General features: G+C 32.3%; 2 protein-coding genes across 2 annotated transcripts in view; both read right to left on the bottom strand.

The window, feature by feature from the left end:
- The window catches only part of LOC140432927 (methyl farnesoate epoxidase-like), a 37443-nt gene extending 32955 nt beyond the window's left edge, over positions 1-4488 (bottom strand). Inside the window, exon 1 of the mRNA XM_072521103.1 lies at positions 4376-4488. The gene's annotated coding sequence lies outside the window, so the exon portion shown is untranslated. The remainder of the gene's footprint in view (positions 1-4375) is intronic.
- Positions 4388-13515, bottom strand: LOC140432928 (ubiquitin-conjugating enzyme E2Q-like protein 1). The gene is made up of 3 exons (XM_072521104.1): positions 13422-13515; positions 11670-12076; positions 4388-5184 (listed from the first exon to the last, which is right to left on the bottom strand). The coding sequence occupies exon 3, from the start codon at positions 5120-5122 to the stop codon at positions 4388-4390; it is 735 nt and encodes a 244-aa protein (XP_072377205.1). The 5' UTR covers positions 5123-5184; positions 11670-12076; positions 13422-13515.
- Between the last annotated feature and the right edge of the window lie 10801 nt (positions 13516-24316).

The following is a 24316-nucleotide window of genomic DNA, read 5'->3' as shown; positions in this document are numbered from 1 at the left end:
GCACAAGCTGTTATCACTGCTGATGGAAATATTACAAAATATTAATTTTATTTGTATATTCCTAAATTTAATATAGTTGTGGTCTTCCAGACCCTTGCTTTCTTTCGAGAGTTTCTTGTTCCCTCCATTTTTTGTTAAAATGGTTTGCTGCCTCTGATAGTGCCCAGTTATCTTTTAATATGGTAACAATTCTTACTTTAATATATTGTTGAGTTGGTCATTTGTTGTATTCCTTAATAATAATAAAAATAATAACAACAATATATTATACTCTTTATAAAATGCAGGAATTCAAAATTATATCAAAATTAATACCTTAATAATTATTACAATTTATAAATTAACATAAATGTAATTAATTGTTTGTTGTTTGTTTGTTTATATAATATAATGTCAGACCAATCAAATAAACTGCTCAAAATGATCGTATCTTGTTAAGAGTCGTATCAGGTTTTTTAAGAACCAGCTGTACTTTAGAAAGGAAGTACAACGTTAAAGGGCTTTTATTGTTGTATGTGGTGAATATTGTTTTATGTGTTTAAGTATGAAGAAAACCGCGGAGTGCTACCTTTAAACAGATGTTTTTTGAGAAAGGGGTAAATTATTTTTTATGCACTAGGGTGCATTTGGGTAAATTTTTTGCACTTTTCGTAAATATACATTTACAAAAAGTTATTTAAAAGTAAATTTTCTAGAAAAATATCACCTTTTAAAGTCAAAAATAATTTTTTTTTGTCAAAAATATGTTCAAAACCAAACCAAAAAAACACAATAGACAACGATTTAAATGTCCCAAAAATTTGTTCTACTGGGGTACAGGTATAGGCATTGCTTTACAGAAAAAAGTCTAACCTTTCTCTTTAAAATAACGGTTGTTAGAAATCTTTGGGATTCATAGTATCCGAGATATGATTTTTCAAAATTCGCCCCTTACAATATTTTTGTGTCATTTTTTCTCAAACATTGTTCTATAAACTTTACTTTTCTTTAAAAATAAATGTTGGTCAATCAAGTCTTTTTGTGGAGAAGAGTTTATTATAACAATATTGATTGAACAATTTTAAATTTTTATGGGGAGAAAATTGTGAAAAAAATAATGCTTAATATGAGGTAAATAAATAAAGTTATTTTACTTTAAACTCAAATGCTAATTTAAATTGCTTAAACAAGTCTTTTTACTAAAACAAATGCATGATCAGTAATGAATATTACCCCCTTTAGCTCTTATTATTGCTTGCGTCCTTCTCGGCCTGCTTGCAAGTAAATTTTGGACATATCCTTGGGAATTCTATCTGGAACGGGATTTGTCGTACGCGGTATTATAGCCCACATCTTCTCTATTGGATTTAAATCCGAGCTAAATGGTGGCCAATCCAATCTTAGAATTTCGACCTCATCAAGATAATTACTCACTATTGCAGCAGCATGTGGTCGAGCATTATCGTGCATTAACCTGAATCTGTCATATCCAATGTAACCAACATATGGCAAAATATAATTTTGCAGAATGTTTTGAACGTAAGAGTCACCAGTCATCCGTTTAATCACTTCCACAAGTGCGGTGCGTCCCTATATACATCACCAAAGCATTATGCCACTAGCTCAAAAACTAACGGTCTAGGCGAGATTGCAGGTACTGAATCGTTCTTTAACTCTTCTGTAGACCATCTGACTTCTATAGTAGGATGTGTTCCTCTTGCACTCTGTATACTGAAGTTTAAATGTGATGAGTTTGATACGGCTATTCTCAGAAAAATAGGGGCTATTAATTTATTAGATAAAAATATGCCTTTAGGATGTGTTCCTACTATAGAAGAATATTTTTGCAATTATCGATATTCCACTGAATATGTGTTGTTGCAAATTCTAAATGACGAGCTTTATGATTTTGGAGAACAAGTGGGTCTCTGACAGGGCGTCTAGGTTTAATTAAAGTTTGCTTCTTTTAGTAATTTTTGAACTCACATTAACTGAATTAAGAACCCAGAAGTTTCATCAATTGCGCACTTTGCACAGTTGTGCAAAGTGTACTAGACTACTATATGGGCCAATTGTTCGAACGCTAATCCAGCTAATCTCCTGCGTGCGTTGTCTGGTAAAAGAAGTGGTACTGTATTCAAAATTCTCCTACACACCTACAAAACATTTATCGAATACAAGGCGAGTACCAATGCGTCAATTAACAAACGACAGATCGAAAAAAAATCTTGGCCACTGAAACAAAAATCCTGCGGAAATGCATGAGAAAACGTGCTGATTATCCTTCAGCACTAATCCATACACTTGCCAACATGCACACTAATGTGAGCAGAATCTATTCTCTCAGCAAGAGATACTTACTACGTACGATTAATAGCCTTAAAAATAGAGCTAAACTGTCCTTCAAAACTCCTTGCCATCGCCTGGGGCACATACTCACCAAGAATCCTATAAAAAAGTTACATTCCCTAAAGCCAAACATGTATATTTGACTGGTAATGATCTTCCCAATGAGTATTACGACGTCCTAGAATCAACTAGTCCTTTCCCCGGCTTTGCTACCAGCATACTATCACTCCCCCTATTCCTCAACTTGCTCAAAACTCCCGCAAAAAAGGGAGACTCTTCCTTGAAGATTCGACTAAATTAACAAGAAATCTTATTTTCTGTACCTTAAAATGGTTTGTCGTAAAAAATACTAGGGCTTACGGTAACCAAGATACGGTTTAATAAAGTGTAATGCTTGCAACGATTTAGTTATACCTAAATATACAAGGAAAGAAATTATAACTGAAAATTTAGTAAATATCCGTAAAAGTTAGTAAATATAAATATCTGTTATTATATCTTGCATAAAATTAGTCCTAGAACCTTCTAGAATACATAGGTACTTATAATTTTAAAGGTAATTAATTTTTCTTTCTAATAAATGCACCACTGTATATAAATAAACCTTAGTAGACAATGTTCTAGAAAAATATTTTCTAGAAAATTTGAAAAATCTTCTCTCGGATCCTACGAATAACAAAGACTTCTACCAAATGTCATTTTGAAGAGAAAGGATTGTGCTTCGTTTTTTGAATATATTTTTGTCAAACAAAATTATTGTTATTATTTTGATAGGGAATTTAATTTTGAATAATTTTTTTGAAGATGTGTTTGTACGAAAAGTGCACAGAAATCACCCAAATGCATTTTAGTCCATAGGTACTAATTCACCTCTTTCTCAAATGCGCACCCGTTGGTTTGGCACTTAAGTTGGTGGTCACTGACCATATGAAGCAGGAAAACCCATTTAACGTTGTAGGCATTTCTAGTCCTTTTTTTTATCATAATCAATAACCTATACTAGATATTCTCATAGAAATATACACACCAGCAGACATAAATAGGTTTAAGAAAATTATATTAATATACAAATAAATTATGCTCACAGAAAGATATTTTAAAAATGGTTGTTTTATGGCATTGTATGATAAAATTTTGATTTCTTTTTTAATGAAAAATACACTTTTCCTGTTCGATGTTCCAGTCATTGTATTCTAATATTATTATTTGATCATTTTTGAAAGAAACTATCCAATTTCGTCGTTAAGGACATAAATATTTACATATTTTCAATATTATTATGATATCCTTTTTGTCTACGTCGCTGTTAAGTCGAGATTATTGTGACCAAAGGCGCAGAGATGGTCGTTTCGGGAGTATTCTACATAAACCAGTTATTGAAATCCCCAACATAAGTATGTAGGCCAATGGTGGAGTATATATAAAGAAAATTAAGCAGAAGACAAAAATAGTTTCAACAGCTGCAATTTTGAGAATATATTGCATATTAATGAATATCGCAACAATATTATCCAATATTTTGAAAAACTGTCATTGTAAATTAAAATACAGCAAGAATAATTGATGCTTTTCAGAATGTCTTCAAAATTTTGACGTACTTTCAAAAATGTTATACATGTATCCTTGTAACCTGTAACTGATTAAAGACACACAAAGAGTATTTTTGCGACCAATTTATCAATACTTATCTTTTTAACCTATGTTCCTACAAATCTACTTTTTGACACAAATACGGAACGGATTGGTTATTGAGATCATTTTTCTCAGCGATACAATGGCAAGTATTCATAATTTACGTTAAAAATATTGCAGAAAAGACTAGTTGAACGATTAAAATAAAATCCTTCGACAATATAGGATAACAATATAAGCATTTTATGGTTATCTTGATTGAAAAGAACACAAGCTTCATTGTATCACCTGTGATTTCATGGTTGTAACAAAATCGGTAAATCTATGTTAATATTCTATTTGACGAGTTCGTTTTGGACAATATAAAAATGTAAATAAACTATTAATCAATATATTTACCGATTCTTTTATTTACCTACATAATATTTCAACCGTCAGATAAACTTGGTGTCACCCAACCATATTTATCGTGTGTTTTGACTAACGATCTAAAACTTTCTTCTGCCGTACGTCTACTGAACACTTTTTGGCCCTTGTTCTTCCTTTGAATACGTCCCTGTCCCTTCACCACACTGGCTGCGAACTGCATGATTACCGCTTCGACGGTGTAGGCGCTAGCCCATCCCCGTGGAGTCAGCAGTTCCATGCAGATAGCCCCACCTTCCATAACGAAGCCTTTTTCTATCCTAGGTGAGATAACGCGCATAAAAGGGGGTGCAAATGGAAAGTTTTCGGGAAAAATGAGATGAAGCAAAATATACGTCACTCCCAGTTCCCGCATGTCGTTGCCCAACTCACTGTCAGTGTCTATTTTGTAAAGTTTCACGTGCCACTCAAACAGATTGTCCTCTACTAATTCTACAGTGAACACTGGATCAGGCTTGGAGTTTTGGAACCTCTGCAGATCGCGCAACTCCTTCATCAGCCTTCTTGCCCTAACACTCTTCGTATGAGTCTCGTCCTTCTTGGACTTTGTGGAGAAGGCAGGACTGGCTTGAGAGGTGTTTGCAGGTGCGACGCTATCGCGGCAACCGCGCAGCAATCGTCTAGCTGGGGACCCCGTTCCGGAAGTACTGGGTTTACTCGGACCCTCTCCATCTTTGGATGATGATTTGAAGATTTTACGGAATATGTTGGTGACTTTTTCTTTTGAGCGGCTCATTTTGTTTGGAGAATGCTTACTTAAAGGTAACAAACATCACAAGGCATGGTGCAATTGATAATCTGAAAAATAAAACAAGAAGAATAAAGTAATAGGAATATAATTATATAATTTTAGTATAGAACCTAATAGTTACTGCAGCAAGTATGAATGCAGTTTTTGAAATAATAAAATCGAAAAAACTCGGGTTTTTAGGGTACTACAACAATGTATTTTTTTAATTCGTGTAAAAATGTCAACATTTCGAGTAAAAAAATTAACTTCCTATCGAAGTTACGAAATATATCCGGTAAAATGGAATACCATATTTGTCTCAAAACTACTAATACCATCTATGCTCAGTTGCTACTAATGTCATTCCAATTAATTGAAAGTTCACCAACAAGAGTGTTTAGTTTATGGTAATTAAGCATTTGGTTGTTCTGACTGTAGATGTGATTTCGGTGCACATAATATTTTTGGGCAAGTTCATTAAAGTTATTTCAAACACTTTTAAAGGTGATTTTACTTGATATTATGATAAATGATGTATGTAATCTTTAATGTATGGATATCGCTCATTTTAGATACATTGCTATCTTTTTTTTCGATCTGACCTCCAAATTAATTTAGAAGGCAATTATAAAAGAGTGTTTCATATTACACGATTAAAAATTTAAATCCTAAAAACCTATTTGGCCGGATCATCTGAAAATGGAGAAAGCCTATTCTGGATTAACCAGACGGGATCCTTGGAATCTTACATTCCAGTTAGCCAGGAGAAATAACATTCCAAATCCCTTCTCATTACTTAAAAAACCGCTGAAAAGCACTAGCTAATACGTTTTAGATTAAGACATAAGGACGAAGGTAAATAGAAGTGCTGACGTCTGCGGAGCGAGGCCTCTGATTACTTGCGTTTTGTTTATGAGCGGAAGTGGGAATTATGTGCCCCCTTTGCTTATATTCCCTTGCAAGAATGCCAGTGAATTGTTAAAAAGGGAGCTTCACCTGGAAGTACCCTCTTTTTGCCTTCCATCTATCAGGGAGGTTTCAAACCGACATTTTTACGCAATGGTTTAATCACTTCATCGATTATGTAAAACCAAGTGTCGAAAATCCTATACTTTTGATTTTTTGGACGGACATCGCTCGCTCAGAAGAAGCATAGAAGCTATTATCGCTGCTAGGGGAAAAACCACGTAATTTTATTGTGCGCATCTCCTCACAATACATATAAGATGCAACCACTAGACAAATCCGTAATGGAGGCTTTGAAAATTTTCTGCAGTGAAGAGATTCGTCAATTTTTAAGACAAAATTATCGCCCAATATCTCATTTTGACATCAGTAATTTCGACAAACAGATATCTTTCCAGTAAACAGGCATATTTTTCCGAAGAGGATTTTCTAGTGGAACCACACAAGAATTAAGAAGCATCCGTTGAATATGAAAGCCAGATAAACCCGACTCGTGACCGATGCCGATGAAGGAATAAATGGAAACCAGTTTGATCACAACACATACTTCCCATTCCTGTTCTTAAAAAACGACAAGAGACCGAAAATCGGGAACAGCCAAAATTTTGACCACAAACAGAAATGAACTGGAAGAGTAAATCAAAAATAAAATTAAAAGATAAGTTGGGTTCGACGGAAAGAAAAAGCCAATTTGTGGTAGCCAGTTCAAGGTGTGTTAAGAAAAAAGCAAGAAAAAACATCTTTAGATGATTAAAGAAAGTATCCCACCCTTAGATGACTCGATTGATGAGAAAGAATTCCTGAATATGGACAGTAACCCAAAAGATGACGCAGAATGCGAAATTTAAGGGGAGCAATCTGATGCCAAACGCGATTGCTATATTTGCGATTTTCTTCGTTAGAAGAATATTTCATAGTATTTCATATTACACGACCATTTTTTCGGTAAACAAAAATGTATTTTTTTTTCAATAACACAAAATATATATTTTTTATGTGTGTATTTTTTTAAGTTTGTTACAATAATTCGGTATAATAAAGCTTTTAGTCACGCCTTCAGCATTTTTTATTAATATTTATTTCAATACTTTTCGAAATAATTCGTTAAACAATATTTAACATTATTTAACATTAAATTTTTAATTGTTAAATGATTTAATTTGATAAAATAAGTCTTTTTCTTCAATTTGGTGCTTTGAAAATTCATGTATACGAATGACCTAAACATTGACCCAATATTTAGGTCAAAAAATTAATGATGTAGTTAGCGAATATCTAGATGCACCCTGCCAACTATCACCTCCAATAGAAGCATTCACCCCATTCGAGGTTCACAGAATAATAATGAGTACCACAGCTCTCACAAAGCTCCAGAATACGATTTAATCGATGAGAGAATTTTAATACATCGTCCCAGGAAAGCAGTTTTCATGCTGCAGATAAGCCAGTTATTATAATGATTCGAAATCCAGGTAAATTGCCTACAGAACCAAGTTTGGTTTCCGTCAAAATTGTTCAACAATCCAACAGTGTCATAGAATAGTAAATAAAATCAAGAAAAGTTTGAAAGAAAAGACTATGTGTTCCTCAGCATCTCTCGATATTCAGCAGAGTTTTGATAAAGTCTGGCATAACGGTTTGTTATATAAATTAATATCTTTACTACCTAGCGATATGTACCTTATCCTGAAGTCCTATATTAAGGAATGTTCGTTCCAAGGAAAAATCAATAATGATCAATCAACCTATCACTCTATCCAATCCGGAGGGAGTTCCTCAGGAAAGTCTCCTCGGTCCCTTCCTGTACCTAATCTTTACTGTTGATATACCTATTACAGATGACGTCTCAGTGGTGACTTTTTCCGATGATACAGCCGTTTTAGTTTCAAACAAAGATTGCATATTGCATAGCATCTGAAAAGCTTCAAAATTATTTGCATACATTATAGAATTGGAGGACAAAATGGAAAATTCAATTCAATGACGAAAAAATCATCCCAAATCACATTTACAAAAAGAAGACGTAGTTGTCCACAAGTTAGTTTGAACCCCATTCCTGTTAGAGACCTTGGAATATCTTGGGTTGCATTGGGACCGAAAGCTAACCTGGCAGCAACACTTTAACGCCAAAAACACTCAGTTCATATCACTTCACGCCAACAAGGCCAAAATTCTTAATTCAACGCACCACAGCCAAATTATCAGTAAATTTCAGGCACCACTGAAAGAACGAAGACTGAAGAGGACTTGGCCAGAAGACCTGGTTGCATAGGTGTAAATGGAGAACTGTCACTGGACGGTACCTAAATCAAGTCAATATTGTCATCCCATTTACTAATTACTCAATCTACTGTTTCTGAGTAGATTGTAAATATGCATTTAAAAATAAAAAAAACAATGTAGACCCAATAGTTTACGTATAATACCGTTATAGATAAAATATTTCTGGGATAAACAATTTCAACTTTCCAATTACTATTATAGTTTATTTTTATGAACGAGAGAGTAATTAGCATAATTTTAACTGGTAGCTCCGACCACTCCATGGGCGTGCTCAAGATTAATTGAAAGATTACTTTGAATAATTGTAAAAAATAAATGAATTATTTCAGTGTTATAAAGTGTTATGTGTATGTAAACAAAAGTGACCTCTTTTATCACACACTATATTAGAACTGACTGGCCTACATTAAAAAGGGTTTTAAAAAATTCACATTTTTTTTAATTTTTAAAAATTACAAAAAAGAAAAAGAGTTTTTAAAACCGTCTAAGGTATGTTAAATATATGAATAAAAATATTAATATAAAACTTACAGCTACTTGTTACAAATCCAAATCAGATTCAGAAGATGAACTTTCAGAACCAAGATTTATAATAACTGGCTCGATCATTTTATCAGTAATATTGTCCAGCTTCCACATTTTTTCCTCTTCTTTAATAGTGTGATTTACTGCCTTTTCCCAGTTTTCAGGTTTTACATTATTTACGGCCTCCAAAAACAACTGTTTAACATCATGAATTTTAAAAGTTGTATTTTTTTTTGAAACTTCACTCTTTATCTGTGCCCATACCAGTTCAATCGGGTTTAATTCACAATGATATAGTGGGGATCTAAGTACTGTCATTCAACGATTTTTGGCAATTTCATCAATTTCGTATTTTTTAAATTTTTCTTTATGAAGGGCACACAACGAATAAAGTTCCTTTCTTATAGATCCGGAATGGTACGTAATATTTTTTGAACTCAGCCAATTCTGCAAGTCTTTTTTTAACCACTTGGTTGTGGGCAGTCCTTCTATAAGTCTGGAGTGATAACTTGCATTATCCATTACTATTACACAGTTCTTAGGAAGAAGATCTATCATTTGTTCGAACCATTATTGAAAGACATCAGCGTTCATGTCTTCATGGTAGTCACCGGTACGAGTTGATTCAAAAGTTAATAAACCACCTTCAACAAAACCGTCTGAACTGCCAATGTGTACTATTATCAGCCTGCATCCCTTTCCTGATGGTGGGTTTAAACCAGTAGATAAGTTATTTACAAAAGCGTGCCTTTGACTTGTAACAGTTTCATCCTGCCAAAATTTATTTGGTGTATGACCCTCGTTGATCCATGTTTCATCAAGATAAAATATTTTTCTTTTTTGGTTTCTCATTTCCTTTATGATTCTTAGAAAATGTCTTCTCCATATGACAATATCGCTTCTTTCTAATAAAATAGACTTTCTGGGATTCTTTTTCCAGCGGAAGCCTATTTCTTTTAAAAGTTTCCATAACGTACTTCGACTCATTTCTGGGTAATCCTTATCATCTCGAACTGAGACAAGAACTTTATCCAATGTTGGAAATTCTTGTCTAAAGAAGAATTCATGCACTTTCCGTCGAAGTCCTTCTTTAAAATGATATTCTATTTGAAATTTTGGTTTCCCTGGAGCATTACGTGGCATTTGAAAACTACCACATTTCTCTTCTTTAATAACTCTGTAAATCGTAGATTTCCCAACACCAAGTGTACTGCTAACTAACTCAACGGTCTCATCAACACTTTCACATAAACGTTTGTCTGTAAATGATTTAAAACAATTAAATATTAATGTTTTTTCATTAACTGTTAGAGGACCAATTTTTCGGCGTTTACACGGCACTTCCAAATTTTCCATAACACTAGTATACACAATAAACTGCACCTTGCAACTGAAGTACCTACTTTTAGTGAACTGTTAAGAATTTTGAATACGCCACTTGGACCTTCCTATATACAAAATGGAAAAACCCACTATCACATTTTCTGTGGAATAAGTTTAGAAGGTAATTATCTAGTCAATTACTGTCGTAGATTCCTGGAATTAAAGAATTAAATGTTTGATTGTTGAAACCCTTACTTCGTGGAATGCACTCATTTCAGATAAAATAAAACGTTTTATTTTATCTAAAGAATTAAACTTTATTTTGCAAATAGGTAGGTAATTATTAAACTTTTATTGGTTATATATAACCAATAAAATAAACATCTTACATTTCTTGCAAATTCATTAGTACCTGTGAACCTCCATCACTCCGACACTGGCAACCTTATTTAGGGATTAGTAACCCTCAAAACTATTGTATTCTATTCTGCTTCAATCTTTATACCTGGTGGTCATACTCAATTTAAAATTGTTTTCCTATATACTTCTGTAAACTTGTTGACAAATATCTGTTTTTCATTGAGTCACCCGTATCAACAGTTTAGGGATTTGCATACATAATTTATTGTTTTATTATTCTCTCATACATAAAAATACACTATAACTAATATTTCTTGAAATTTTTATAGGTGAATACGTGTGATATTGTCCCTATTATCACGCAAAATTAAAGTTTTTTGTGCCTTTTTAGAAAAAATATCATTCATTTTCAAAAAATCGATTTTTAAAACTATTTTTGCAACAATTAAGCAACAAATGAACAAAAACAACTTTATAAACTCTTATTTTAAAGTATTTCTTTTAAAGTATTTAAAGTATGTTCTATGCTTTTTCAAGAAAATTGTGTCACCTTTCCATATAATTTACCGGTATTTACCTTTAGTATTTAAAGTCAAATAGCGATCATACATTGTTTATATATTGTTTATAAGTAAAAAATGACGTTTAAACTTTTGCATATTTTATTTATCACATATTGTTATCACTAAATTTATCAAAAGCAATTGTTAGATACCTGTATCAAAGAGTGTCACGAAAAGGGCTTTTTATTTGTTAATCTCTGGTCTATAAGTAATTTTTCTCTAAGCCATTATGATAATAGTGTATTATCATAATGACCATATGTTTACATTGCTCTAAGAGCTGTACAAAGCAAAATAAGTATTGTAAACCAAAGAATGTATGATAAACCAAAATATGTATTTTTCTTTATTTACAATAAAGAATTTTATAAACCTTTTAAAGGGGCGTACCTCATTTGAAAAAAAGGTAAATGCCATTATTGGTCATTTTTTGTATTTAAAGACGGGTATCTTTTTTAATAACGTAAAAAATAATATTTTTGTTATAATTGTAATATGTGCAGTGTATTTAGACAAAAATAAAGTTGACTTACCAGTGTTTATGAATAGTTCCATTGATAAAAGTTCTTTTGACAAGTGTGTGTAGTTCCAGACGTTGACACTTGCACTGCAAAGAGGCACAGATCGATGTCCGACGCCAGTTAATTCAGGCCGTCGAGACGTCAAACAATGGCGCAAAACTCAAAAAGAACCAGACTAGCATTCCACCACCGATCTACGCCGCAGCTGATTTTTAATCTTTTGTTTACCAATCAGAAACTGCATTGTACACAATAATGTTATTGACTTGGACGAAGTTGATAATTTTAAATAAAATGACTCAATGAAATAAGGAACTTTCTACGCGCATGTGACGTATTATTCTGCTGGGAGTTATGGAAGGCCAATCAATCTTTTGTGGCAGATCAGAGCCGAAATATTGCAGTATCAATACCTGTTTCTACAAAAAAAAATTATTGTATTTAATCTTATGGAAATGAAAAAGCTTAAATATTAATTATTGTCCGGAAATAAAGGTCATTTAAGTAGTTAGTTATAGATCTTATAGCACGAATTGAGACAGAAAATAAGGGATGTAACTAGAAAGTAAATGTTTTGAATGCATCACTTAAATAAAAATCCATTTATAACGTTATGCAATGTCTTTTTATACCAAGCTCAAAATACATACAAAAACTGCGCTCTTCTCTTTTAAGAAGAAGTTAATCTTTGTCGATAGGACACTCTGATCAAAAGATATAGAATTTTTACCGTCAAGTTAATACAAATTCTATTTCAAATTGATTTCATGCGTGTAACTGACAGTCAAAATCACCGTTCGCTTCAAGCGTTGTTTCTAAGACAACAATTTGTTCTACACAAAAAGTGCTTATTAAAATTTGTGTTCAAAATTATGTCAGCTACATTTTTTGTTTCATATTTTTTCCATGTCTCGCGTAGAGATTCTTGGTAAATCGATGTTTTCCGTTTTTCCTCCATGCGAGGGGGGTTTTAGGTGGAAACCAGAGGGTAGGAGTGGCAAACTTTTTTGCACCTTTTTTGACGTTTTTTGGTAAGCCAGATTTTGCTAATGCTTCTCTAAAATTTTCTTTGGTGTTTACTGTGTAGATTAATGCAGATTTCTGCTTATAACATTTTGTTGCCAGAACCACAGTCTGCAGCTGATTTTATCTTCTTTTTAATTACTGAGCTCTTCCATCGTTTAGTAGCACAAACATAATCTATCTGTATCGTCCTCCAGGTGAAGTTCCATCTTCGCAGATGATGTTTAAACATTATGTTTATTATACGTCGTTGTTTTTAATTTCTTTGCCTACGCCTTCTCTTCAGCTTTTCTTCTACGTTTTTTCTGTATTCAGAATAAGTAGTCTGGTGTAGGTTTTTCACCTCAACTTAAGCATTTTTTTCTGCTTTTTCATATTTGTATTCTTCAAAACTATTTCATATGCTAGCTTACACTTAATTTCGCTCACATGGGCCTGTGGTCATTATCGGTTATCAGCGACTAGTATCTAGAATAAAATTTAGAATATTTTAAAGAGAGAGAAGTAGTAGAAGTAGAGAGAGAAAAAAAGTCATTTGCACTATGAAAATAATCTTCAAATAGTAATTGTGTAAGTTGGAGAAGTTATCATGGAAAGAACACTTGTGAAGGAAGTAGAACAGTTTATTCTGAATAGAATAGAAGTCACAAAGACCTGACGTATAGTCTCGTATTTACCAGCGCAGCGTTTACAGTGTAAGCATAATGTTGAAAACAAAAAGAACCATTTACTAACTCTTACCTTTAATATTATCAAATAGATTGACTTATTAACACCCAAAACACAATAATTTAGTAGTTATTATAAGGTTACAAAATGTAAAAGTAAATTTAAACCAAAATGTCAATTTGACATTTTAATTTATTGTTATTTATTATTAAGAAACTCTTTCTTCTTTTTTACACTATAGCCTAGTGTAATTAAGCTACCGAGGTTTGTATCTTTATATACAGTGCGCGCGTAAAGTATGGAAACATAAATCATTACATATCTGTGACACCCTGTATTATATAGAAACAGAATATTGGTTATGTATTAAAAATTTTATAATTCCGACATTGCCAAATGTACAGCTTTTGAGATATATGGATAATATGCGTAGTTTTAAATGGGACCACCAATAATTTTACAATCTTTTGTTACAATTTTTTAATGCCGATCCAAGATAAAATCTATTAAAGGCCTATATTGACCGTTAATATGTAGAAATTAAAATAATTAAAGGTAGTGTCTTTGGAAACATATTCATTTTAAATGAAAATTCATTTCGAAATATATTGTCGAGAATCTTACGAACGTCTCGAATATAATAAGGAGGTGATCTTTATGAAACCAAATTGATCTATTCACGATTTGGCGATTTATATCACGAGGAAAAAGTCTGGCTAGCTCTGGAATGACTTCCAATAATGCCCACTATCCAATAATGGTATTATTATTATTAATACTTCCTGTCCACCCATTTATCTTTTATCGATACTGCGTATGTGCCTCGACTATCCAATGTGGATTCTTATCTGACCAATAATTACAGTTTTGTGTATTGACCGTGCTACCATTTAAATGAGAAGTAGCCATCATCATCATTCATCAGCTTTACAATCCCGTATGGGTCCTAACCTTCTCAATAATTTCTCTCTAGTCGTCCCTATCAATCGCCTTCCTTCGCCAAGCATATATTCTCATATTTGTCATGTCTATATCGATGTTATCAAGGAATCTTGTTTTGGGTCTTCCTCTTCTTCTCTGACCAATGTGTCTATCAAAAGCGTTTTTCTAGCTGGGTCATTCGCGTTACATTCCCTATCCACCTCAGACGTCATAGCTTAATATGTTTTACGATATCTGGTTCTGTTATATTCTATAAAGTTCGAATCGTTGTATCGTCTTCTTCACACTCCATTGTCATTCACTGCTCCATAGTGTCATATGGAAAGTAGCCTCATCTACATCTACAATATTCTAGACGTATATCATGTGAAATGTTCAATATCCATCTTTAACTATTTCGGAAATATTAAGTATTTTCAGATTTATTGCAAAAAATAATATTAAAAAAAAATTATTCGAGTACAGAAATTTCCTACAATACACTGAAAAACTAATAAGTGATACTGTTTATTTCTTAAAAATTGAAAAAACAAAAAATACATTAACGTGAGTGTAAGAGATGATCAAAATGCTTGCCGGAAACCTCTTGGCAACTTTCTAATGTTAAATAGAAAATTCTTCTAAAGTTACTCACTCAACATCTAATTAGTACTATCTAATCGCAAGCGTTATTCGTCTTCTTAGGACAGCTGAGTCGATAAGAATAAGTCTAATATTGTCAGATCAGGAGATCGTGCTGGCCATTCCATTGATCCTCGACAAACTATCCACCGATTTGGAAATCTTTGATTAAAATACCGAATATTGATTTGGCAATATAGTAGTGCTTCATCTTGCTTAAAGTATATCATATTTGCTGGAACTTGTGGGTTTGCTGGATCAGATCATAAGTTTGTAAAACTTGGTATAACATTATTTTGGAGAAGTCCTAAAGAATTATCGCCATTCAAATTGCCATTAATGAAAAATAAATCTATGATATGATCTAAAACAATTCCTTCCCATACATTAACCTTTTAAGGATACAGTGTATGTTTTTTCTAATCCAGTGAGGATTCTCCCTAGATCAATAGCGGCAATTCTGACAATTAACATGCCTGTGAAGTGGAAAGGTAGACTCATTAGAAAACAAAACATGATGCAATTGGATCACATTTTTATCTAACAGTTCCATTATTTTTTCGCAAAATAAGTTCTTCTATCAAAATTGTCCTCCATGAGCTCCTGAGTTCGAATAATGTGCGAATAATCGATTAATAACTAATATCAAATATTGGGGCTGTTTTTCTACCAGAAGCCTGTTTCAAACTCAAGCATTATATCCAATTCGGTATTATCACTTGTTACCAGCTGATATTTTTATCTGCCATACATGTCCAATCTTGTGAAACTGCGTTTTCATTTTCCTAATTGTCCCTTATATAGGCGGAAAATTTGGAAATGTGTTCGTGTGTTGTCTACATAACCAATCATCTGTAGAATTAATATCTAGTGCATTTCTGTTACTGTGTACTGCGTTTTGTTAAACAAAACTATTATTAAAAATATTTTCTTTTATTTTATATCAGTAAAAAGGAACATTGAAATAGTTTTTATTTAGTTTCTTATTAACAAGAACATTTATTCGAACGTTGTTACTTCTCTTACATTTATTAGAACGTTAATTCTCCTAGAAGAATTACTAAAACAACATCTACCATAATTGATTATATCTTAGACAAGGAAAGAGGGGGGACGCGTAATCGTATGGAATTGACTGAAGCCTAAATTTGCACTAACGGGCACCAAAAAAGTTGCCAGGTTATATTTTATTTCTTCAGTAGATTGAGAATAATAGATATATATCAATAAATAGATTTTTTTTTAATTTATAATTGATCACTGACAATTTATAAATGATCACTTTTTGAACATGATTTTATCATTACATATTTTTTAGTAGATCGATATAGTGTTTTAGTAAATCAATAAATTAAAGTTGAAATTAGTAGATCTACTGAAAAATGAGTAGACCTGGTAACCCTGCGAGAGGTAGTAATGGTAGGGTCACAAAACATGCGGTCACATCTAAACTGGCTTCAATTTTTGGAAGGTTTATTAAATGAGCGTTACCTGTCCTCTCTCTTTCCTTGTCTAAGGATTATATTGTCTCAGATTTCTCACCCCTTGATGTACGTTCTAAAATTATTAATGCAGGGCTCTCTGACCATGAAGCAGTATATACCAAATTTAACACTCTTAACAAACAATCCTCGAAAACCCAATGTTTAGGTAGGATTTTTTCCGTTCAATGGAAATTTCAGATTTTGTAATAAATCTGAAAATACTAAACAGTTAAAGATAGGTATAGGATATTGTACATGAGATATGTCTAGAATATTCTGACAAATACAAAAATTGTATAATCGAGGGCTGAAAACCATAGGGTTCCAAGCGACATTTACAAAAATTTTCAGGAGACGAATTTTAAAGTTTGCTGTCAAATAAAACGGTTTCGACAATATTGTACTTTGTCAGATATGTTATATATTATTGTTTAAGGATTTGGTAATACAGTGATTCTTAAAACAATGCTGTCGTTGTAGTATAAAATGCAAATTTCATGGTTTTTTCAAAATGTTACACTTGTACTTGGAACCTTAGGGCACTGTAACAGCTGTACTTGGAACTTTGTGTCCCTAAATAAATTTGAAGTTTAAAAAATGTCATATTATGACATCATTGTAGACTTTATTGCCATTAACAATAATAGCCTATACCATGACGTTGGAAGGATCAAAGGAAGAAGAAAATTAACGAAGAGTAGAAAATTAACGAAGGTATAATGATTGGTTTAACAATAGTCTAATAAACGCTAGTATAGACCAAATATTCGTAACCTTCATAGCTTTTTCTATGCGAGAGTGGATATTATCGACAACCTGTATGCACGAATGACCAGGTATGGAGTATTTCATAGTTGCTATTTGGATATTAGGATGTCTGTTCAGGAAGTCAGTCATTGCTACTAAAATCAGGGAGTTCCTGTTCTGAGGACCACAACTATTTGTTGTTTATTTCTGGATGTTTAAAACTACTTTCTCTAAAATTTGTATTAGGGCACTAGACAAATCATTGACTGATCTCCCACATAATGTTTCTGGCCATACTGCACAGTAAACTTCTGAATTAACAGAACTGAGCTGTCAGATTGTATACGTTTAATTTCTGTTTGTAAAACAGCACATAGACTTCAGATTTAGGTAGATTTATGACATTTTCCAGATCAAAACATATAATGGCACAGTTTGAATTCTCTGTTTTTTTGTTATTTTCACGTTCTTGACGCATTATTAATTTCTTTCTAATATGGGAATTATATGCCTGTTGCTCTTCTGCCTGCACCCTCTTCTCTTTTTTGGCCAATCTATAGTCTTCGCAGACGTCACACCTATCCGTTTTCGGTTGCAAGAACTAGATTATACTCAAAATTAAAAATGTGTATACAACGACAGCTTTTGTGGAGGTATATTGTTTGCATTGCACATTTCAATGTACAATTCATACATTTTTTGTACGTTAAGTGTTGGGTCTAGATATCTTTTTTTTGAATCTTTCTTGAAATAATGCGCTTCTACATATGGAAAATTGAAAATTATTTTCTTTGCTGAAATGCGATCTTTGGTCCCTTTCCCTCTTTTATCAGAGTGTGGTGTGCCCGAATCACTCTTCTGTAAATGCACAGTATATATGGGCTTTTTCTGGAAGATATTCAGAACCGGAGCTACAATAATCCTCCCAAGATTCATTTTCGGACACGGAGGATATTGTAAACAAGAAAATGATAATTTTAACTGATAAAACTCACATGTAACTTTTACCAATACTCTCACTATAGTACATGGAACCATATATGGTTTTAACTTTAAACCATTTCGTTCGCTTGGAACTAGATTTCACTGTTGATTGTGGCGCTATCTGTCAACGAATCGCAGAACTTTCAATACCATTCTATGCAGAATTTAAAAAACAATAGATTTCTGTTAAAAACGAGTTTTGTACAAACTGTCGCTTGGAACCCTATGGTTCTCAGCCCTCGTAATATACTAGGTGTTGTATTTAAAATAAGAAAGTTGGTATTGGCTACTGGCTTTTTCTTCTTGGTCTTTAATTTCCTCATCTTTAATAAACGCCCATACAATCTACTGGCTGTACTTGTTACGGATATTCCTCTGTAAAGTATTCATCGCTTTCTGTCAACTTTTTTTATAGATTGATGTTACATATGCAGTTTTCCATTCTTTTGGAAAAAGGTGACCATTTATACAGAAGTTAAATATGTATACTATCCTATTGAATAATGTTTCAGTTCCATTTTTCAGAAGTTCAGTATGTATATCATCAGGTCCATAAGTTTTTCCATTTTTTAGATTTTTTATGGCTTTTATAACCATATAATCCGTAATTTTAATGTTTTTCATCTTTATATTATTAATGCCAAAATATTCAGCCTTAAAGTCAACACAACTAATCTTATTAAAATACATAATTTAAAACAAAATTTGAGATTAATGTCTAGCACACGTACTTACACCAAACACAACAACAAATTTAAAGAAAAAAAAAAGCAATTAAAAATAAATTTTTTGTGTAACGAAAAACGTCTACGAAACTAAAAATTTTTTATGTTACCAATGGATCATTTTTTTATGCGTCCTTCGCGCACGTCATAAACATATATTCCAACCCTCTTTAATTAGCTATGTCCCCAAGCTCTGAGTCAGCCAAACAAGTATGTGCACCCCTTTGCGTTCACCCCTAGATCGAAATAAAGTAAATAGATTAATAGCATTGCGTTTTAGAAACTATTGCTTTAAAAACAGATAATGAGATAAGAAGAAAAATGCTAAGTAGAAATTTATAAAAAGCGAGCCATACTTTTTTTATATAATTTCTTTTTTTTATTACTTTTAAACGCCTAATAAACTTGTAAATTCTCTTAATAAACATATGTTTTTTATGTTGTAAATAAAGTACGAAGCGAAACGAATCCGAAACATTTTACAAGACCTCAAAAAAATCAAATGATATATGCTAAACGATTGTTAAAGAAAATGGTTTATTCAGTGTAAAAATAATAAAAAAAATTAGCATAAACAAACAAGAAAGTACTAATACAATTTGAAAATGTGTAGTAGCTAGTATTATTAGAGACACTACAATTAAATACTTGGAAAAACCTTCAGAAAATAGGTCTAACATGTTAAAAGTCCTAGAAGGAAAAAAACTCTTCAGACCTTTGTATATCAATAAAGCAATATAAAATTATGTTGACATATAATCATCGGAAAACTACTCAAATTCATATTCATGATAGTGAGAAAAATAATAGTCCTGTTTTTCATATTTTTTGTTCTTCTTACGCAAGTTCTATCTTTGGTAACTTCTAAACAGCCACATCAGCTTTTTAGATCGCTTAATGAAAAGGTAATTAAAAAGGTTAAGGGAGGAATTATAGATAAATGAAAGATCTCCAGAAGGTAACAAAAATGAATTAGAAAACATGGCGAATCTAACCAAGACAAAAATACATACAATAACAAAAAATACTGCTTCAAAGACAACAAACTAGGATTATATGTAAAAGTGGAACATAGAAAAGAATAAACTATTAGTATCACTAAAACAACCCGGCAAACGTGTATGGAACATGCGTTTATGGAATTTAAAGAGACTAAAGAAAACTGAAGAAAACGATTATGACCACATAAAGACAAAACTAGCAATGAAAGAGAACATTAGATTAAACATAACAAAAAGAGATACAAAAAGAAAAAAAAAAGAAAAAAAAATAGAGTAAAACTAGGAACCTGGAACTTGCGAACATTATTGTGACCATTGATAATGGCAGTGCTCGACATACTAGCACTACAAGAAGTAAGATGGAAGGAAAAAGAAAATATTAAGAAAGAAAATTGCACAACATTCGACTCGGGTGAAAACAAGTAAGAGAAAAATGGTACAACGTTATGGTCAACAATAAGAAAAGGCAGAAAGCTATAGAATTCAAAGCTATAAATTGACGAATGTCACATATGAAAATAAAAAATAAACAAGCCAATATGAGAATCATAAACATATATGTATCCACAGGAAATGGAAGATTATCCACAAATGATATAGTACTAATGGTTGGTGACTTCAATTTAAAAGTAAAGAAAACCAAAATAAGGAAGTAGCAGATAAAGAAATCATTCATGACGAGACAAACGATAAAAGAAGAAAATTATGCCACCTAACAGCAATAATAAACAGTTACGTTGTAAGCACAAACATTATTCACAGAAGCGAACATAAAGTAACATGGCTGATACCTAGGACTAACAGATGGTGGCAAATGGCAACTCCATTTCATCAGTTCGAATGTAGAAATTATACTTGTAGAAGTTATATAAGTATCATTTAATACTTGCAAGTTTGTTTTCATCAATATAAACGCAACGACTGTTTGTTTTTGCGGTTAGTTATGCTAGTATTCTAAAGTTCACTGAAGATGGTCTAATTAGTCTAAAAACGTTCTGAACTTGTTAATCCATTTGAATTTTTTAATATAATTTTTTAATTAAATATACTACTTCCAAGAGAAGTTTTTCTCTTCGATGTTGGAGTTTTTTAATTACATTCATATTTATGAAAATAATATGAAAAGTAACAAATAATAAACTGGAAAATTTCAGTTTTAATTTCAAAACAGACGAGCTTTATTTTGACTAAAAGACTTGTACTTATACCTACTATTAGTAGGTACCTACTATTTTTATGCGCAGTATTACTAAGAGTTAATAACTTTGATGAACTTAAAAAACTAGATATTTTGATAAATAATTCCAGTCTCTCGTATGCTTTTTGTAAAGTAACGATAATGGCACTATTTCAGACAATTTAAACATCAACTACAAGTTAAATAAAAACAACATTAATTAAGCTAGTTGTTTTCCAAAATACATATCTTTTAACAGCGTCGTTATATATCATGTCTCGAAGACGCAAATCAGTGTAAAGCAAATCGAAAAAGATTTGAATACTTCCTCAACACTATTGTACCTACTTAATATTATACTTATTGGGGTCAACGCTCCCTTTTTCAGGGAGCGAACCGACACACTTTCGTCCACCGTATCAACCCTCCGAAATTGCGCACGTTCCTCCTGCTACGACGCTGCCGTCGCAGAAACCCTCCAGTGACGCACGTGGGGCTAGGTTTTATAGCAGGAAAAAATATTTCTTTTCAAACACAATTTAAAATTGTAGTATTGAGATAATAGTGCTAGGAACTATTTGTTGTCACAAAATCAAACTTATAAAAAAAAAACAAATCAATATTTAAACCATGTTTATATTATATGCAATAAATCCGATGAAAAATAAAAACTAGCAGAAGTTTGTAGTAATTTAGACTGGTCAGGATAACAAGATTTATGTGCACAGGAACCAAATTAATAAATAAGATCAGTCCAAACTAAAATATTCATTATAAATTCGAAAAAGTACGTTTGTATATATTTTTTTTACAATATATGAATTCGGCGCTTGGTTTTAAAAGATTCTTCTAATGTTTTTTGTGGGGTTTATCTTTTTGTTGACTAGTCCATATTATATGTTAGTATTAGTGTGGAGGAAAGATAACATATAGAATTTAAGATAATTAAAGAGAAAAAATCAATTTAAAAAATAGGAAATATTGAGTATCAAAAAAATTATGAAGACTATATTAAATTTGGAAACGGGGCCAGAATGTAAAGTTTACAGCGTTATAACTTATACGGAGTGTCACTGTTCCTTTTGGATAAGAATAAGGATACTTTATTGCGACTAAAATTAAACATGAAGTCCCCGTTTAAGATCATGTGATCTTTTTAGGTTTGCTTTGAATGTTGTTGGTAAGCACTGTGCAAGGTAAAACAGCACCGAAAAAGGCACTGGGGCAAGTTGTCGTGGCGTGTGTTGTGAAACATCTTGAAGGCTGTTGAGATTGAGTCGCCGAGTCAAATCAAAGAGGAAAGTTATGATTGGATGTGATGTTCTTTCCAGAGTGTTTTTTGAGCTCAAGGTGACAAAGACCGAGATTCTAGCTACTATTGTTCCTGCAAGCCGTTTTTTAGTCCAAATCCTACTTCAGAACTAGTGTATTGAACTAAAAGTCTGTTATTGGATGTGTGCGTTAACGGCTAGACCTCGTCAGCTTTCAAACGTTTTGCCACAAATAGCCCAGTGTGAGTGTGTAAGATGGCATGACAGGGATGAACGCTACCATTTCGGTGTTTGGGTAGTTCCGTCAACTAAATCCGTCAATTCTTTATCTTAGCTCGGCAACACTTGTTGGTTTAGTTTTATGTATTCTAATTTTCATGTATCCCCAATAAAAATAATCTTTAGGATTCAAATCGGGTAAATGAGGAGGCCATTTAATACTAACTGGTTTACACTGTTATGTATCATCCCTCACTAAACTGTAATCTTTGGTGGTATTCATATATATATTTAGGGATTCTACAGTATTCACTGCCTTCCCTCGCTCAACCGTTTCCATCTCTCTCTGTTGTTCCATTCTCCGTCGTTTAGTCCTCTCTTACTCATGGCGTCGTCTACTTCGTTCCTCCAGGATTTTCGGGGTCGTCCTCTTTTCCTCCTTCCTATGGGGCTCCATTCGATTATTCTCTTTATCCATCTGCTGTCGCTAGTTCTTCTTACATGTCCATACCACTTTAGTCTTTTTTGTTCTATATATGGTGGTATTCAACTTCAGTTAATTCTTTTAACAACAACTGGATTTTGTAGGATTTATTAATTATTATGTAATACACGCAAGACTGAAGACATCATATATTTGTACAGCTCTGCGTAAGGATTTATGTGGATCTTCAACAAAATCTTTACATTAAATTTAAAGTTAGACTTCTTCACTATAAGATCTTTTTTATCGCCGTAGCCTCTTATCCTTAAAAAAGTAATACAATTTTTAATTTTTCATATTGTTTTTTTCTTAATTTTTAGTTTAAAAATAAACATTTTTATTAAAAACTCTTTATTGTAGAGCTTTTAAAAGCACACAAAACAAGTAAGCTTTAGTTATTAATAAAATGTATCTTTTTACTAAATTTCAAGGTATTGTTAGTTTTATGAATAAATGTCAAAATCACGTCATTCTATATATTTACTAAATTAGTTCAAAACTAGTTGAGACTAAGAAGTTTCATATATTTTAAGACCTTCGTGACTGTATAACATACCAATTGTTATATATGGTTAAACTCGTATTAAAGTAAGGATTCCAATAATAATACAATATATATGTAGAGTGTTGTATTTAATTATGTTAATGCATCCGAACAACCTCCGTCCTACATATGTATTGACCACTTACCAATCACATCAGATGAAGTGGAAAAATCAATATCACAACAACTAAAAGATAGCAAAGCTCCTGGACCTGACAACGCATATACTGAACTCGGTCACATCATGAGGAACAGCGAAAGATATGGGCTGCTGCAATTAATTCTACAAGGAAAAGTAGAAGAAAAACGAGGACTAGGAAGGCGAAGGATTTCCTGACTGAATCTACGTACGTGGTTCAGCACAACAACCACAAATCTTTTCAAAGCAGCAGTTTGCAAAATACAGATTGCCATGATCGTCGCCAACATCCAAAACAGATAGGCACTACAAGAAGAAGAAAGAAGTATTTAAAAAACCAAAGTGACTAATGATATCAGAAAAATGGTAAATCTGGCAAAATTACAATCATCAAATTTGAAATCTCCATATTTCAGAATTTTTTGACTGTGTATAACTGTTTTAGATCTCTGTTAATTCAAATTCCTTTGTTTCGTTCTAGTATCAAAGTTAAGGAGGTTATTTATGAAACAGTGGAAAGCTTTAGAAATCAAATAAAAAACAAAGAGATCCACCTAAATGATACAGATACAGACTAAATGAAATTGTTATCAAATATTACTCACTACCAAACCAAACAAATATTACTC

The sequence above is a fragment of the Diabrotica undecimpunctata genome, chromosome 1 (assembly GCF_040954645.1).
Source record: "Diabrotica undecimpunctata isolate CICGRU chromosome 1, icDiaUnde3, whole genome shotgun sequence".
NCBI classification, from domain to species: Eukaryota; Metazoa; Arthropoda; class Insecta; order Coleoptera; family Chrysomelidae; genus Diabrotica; species Diabrotica undecimpunctata.
Note: the sequence above shows the minus strand (reverse complement) of the source record. Positions and strands in the feature narration are given on the sequence as shown.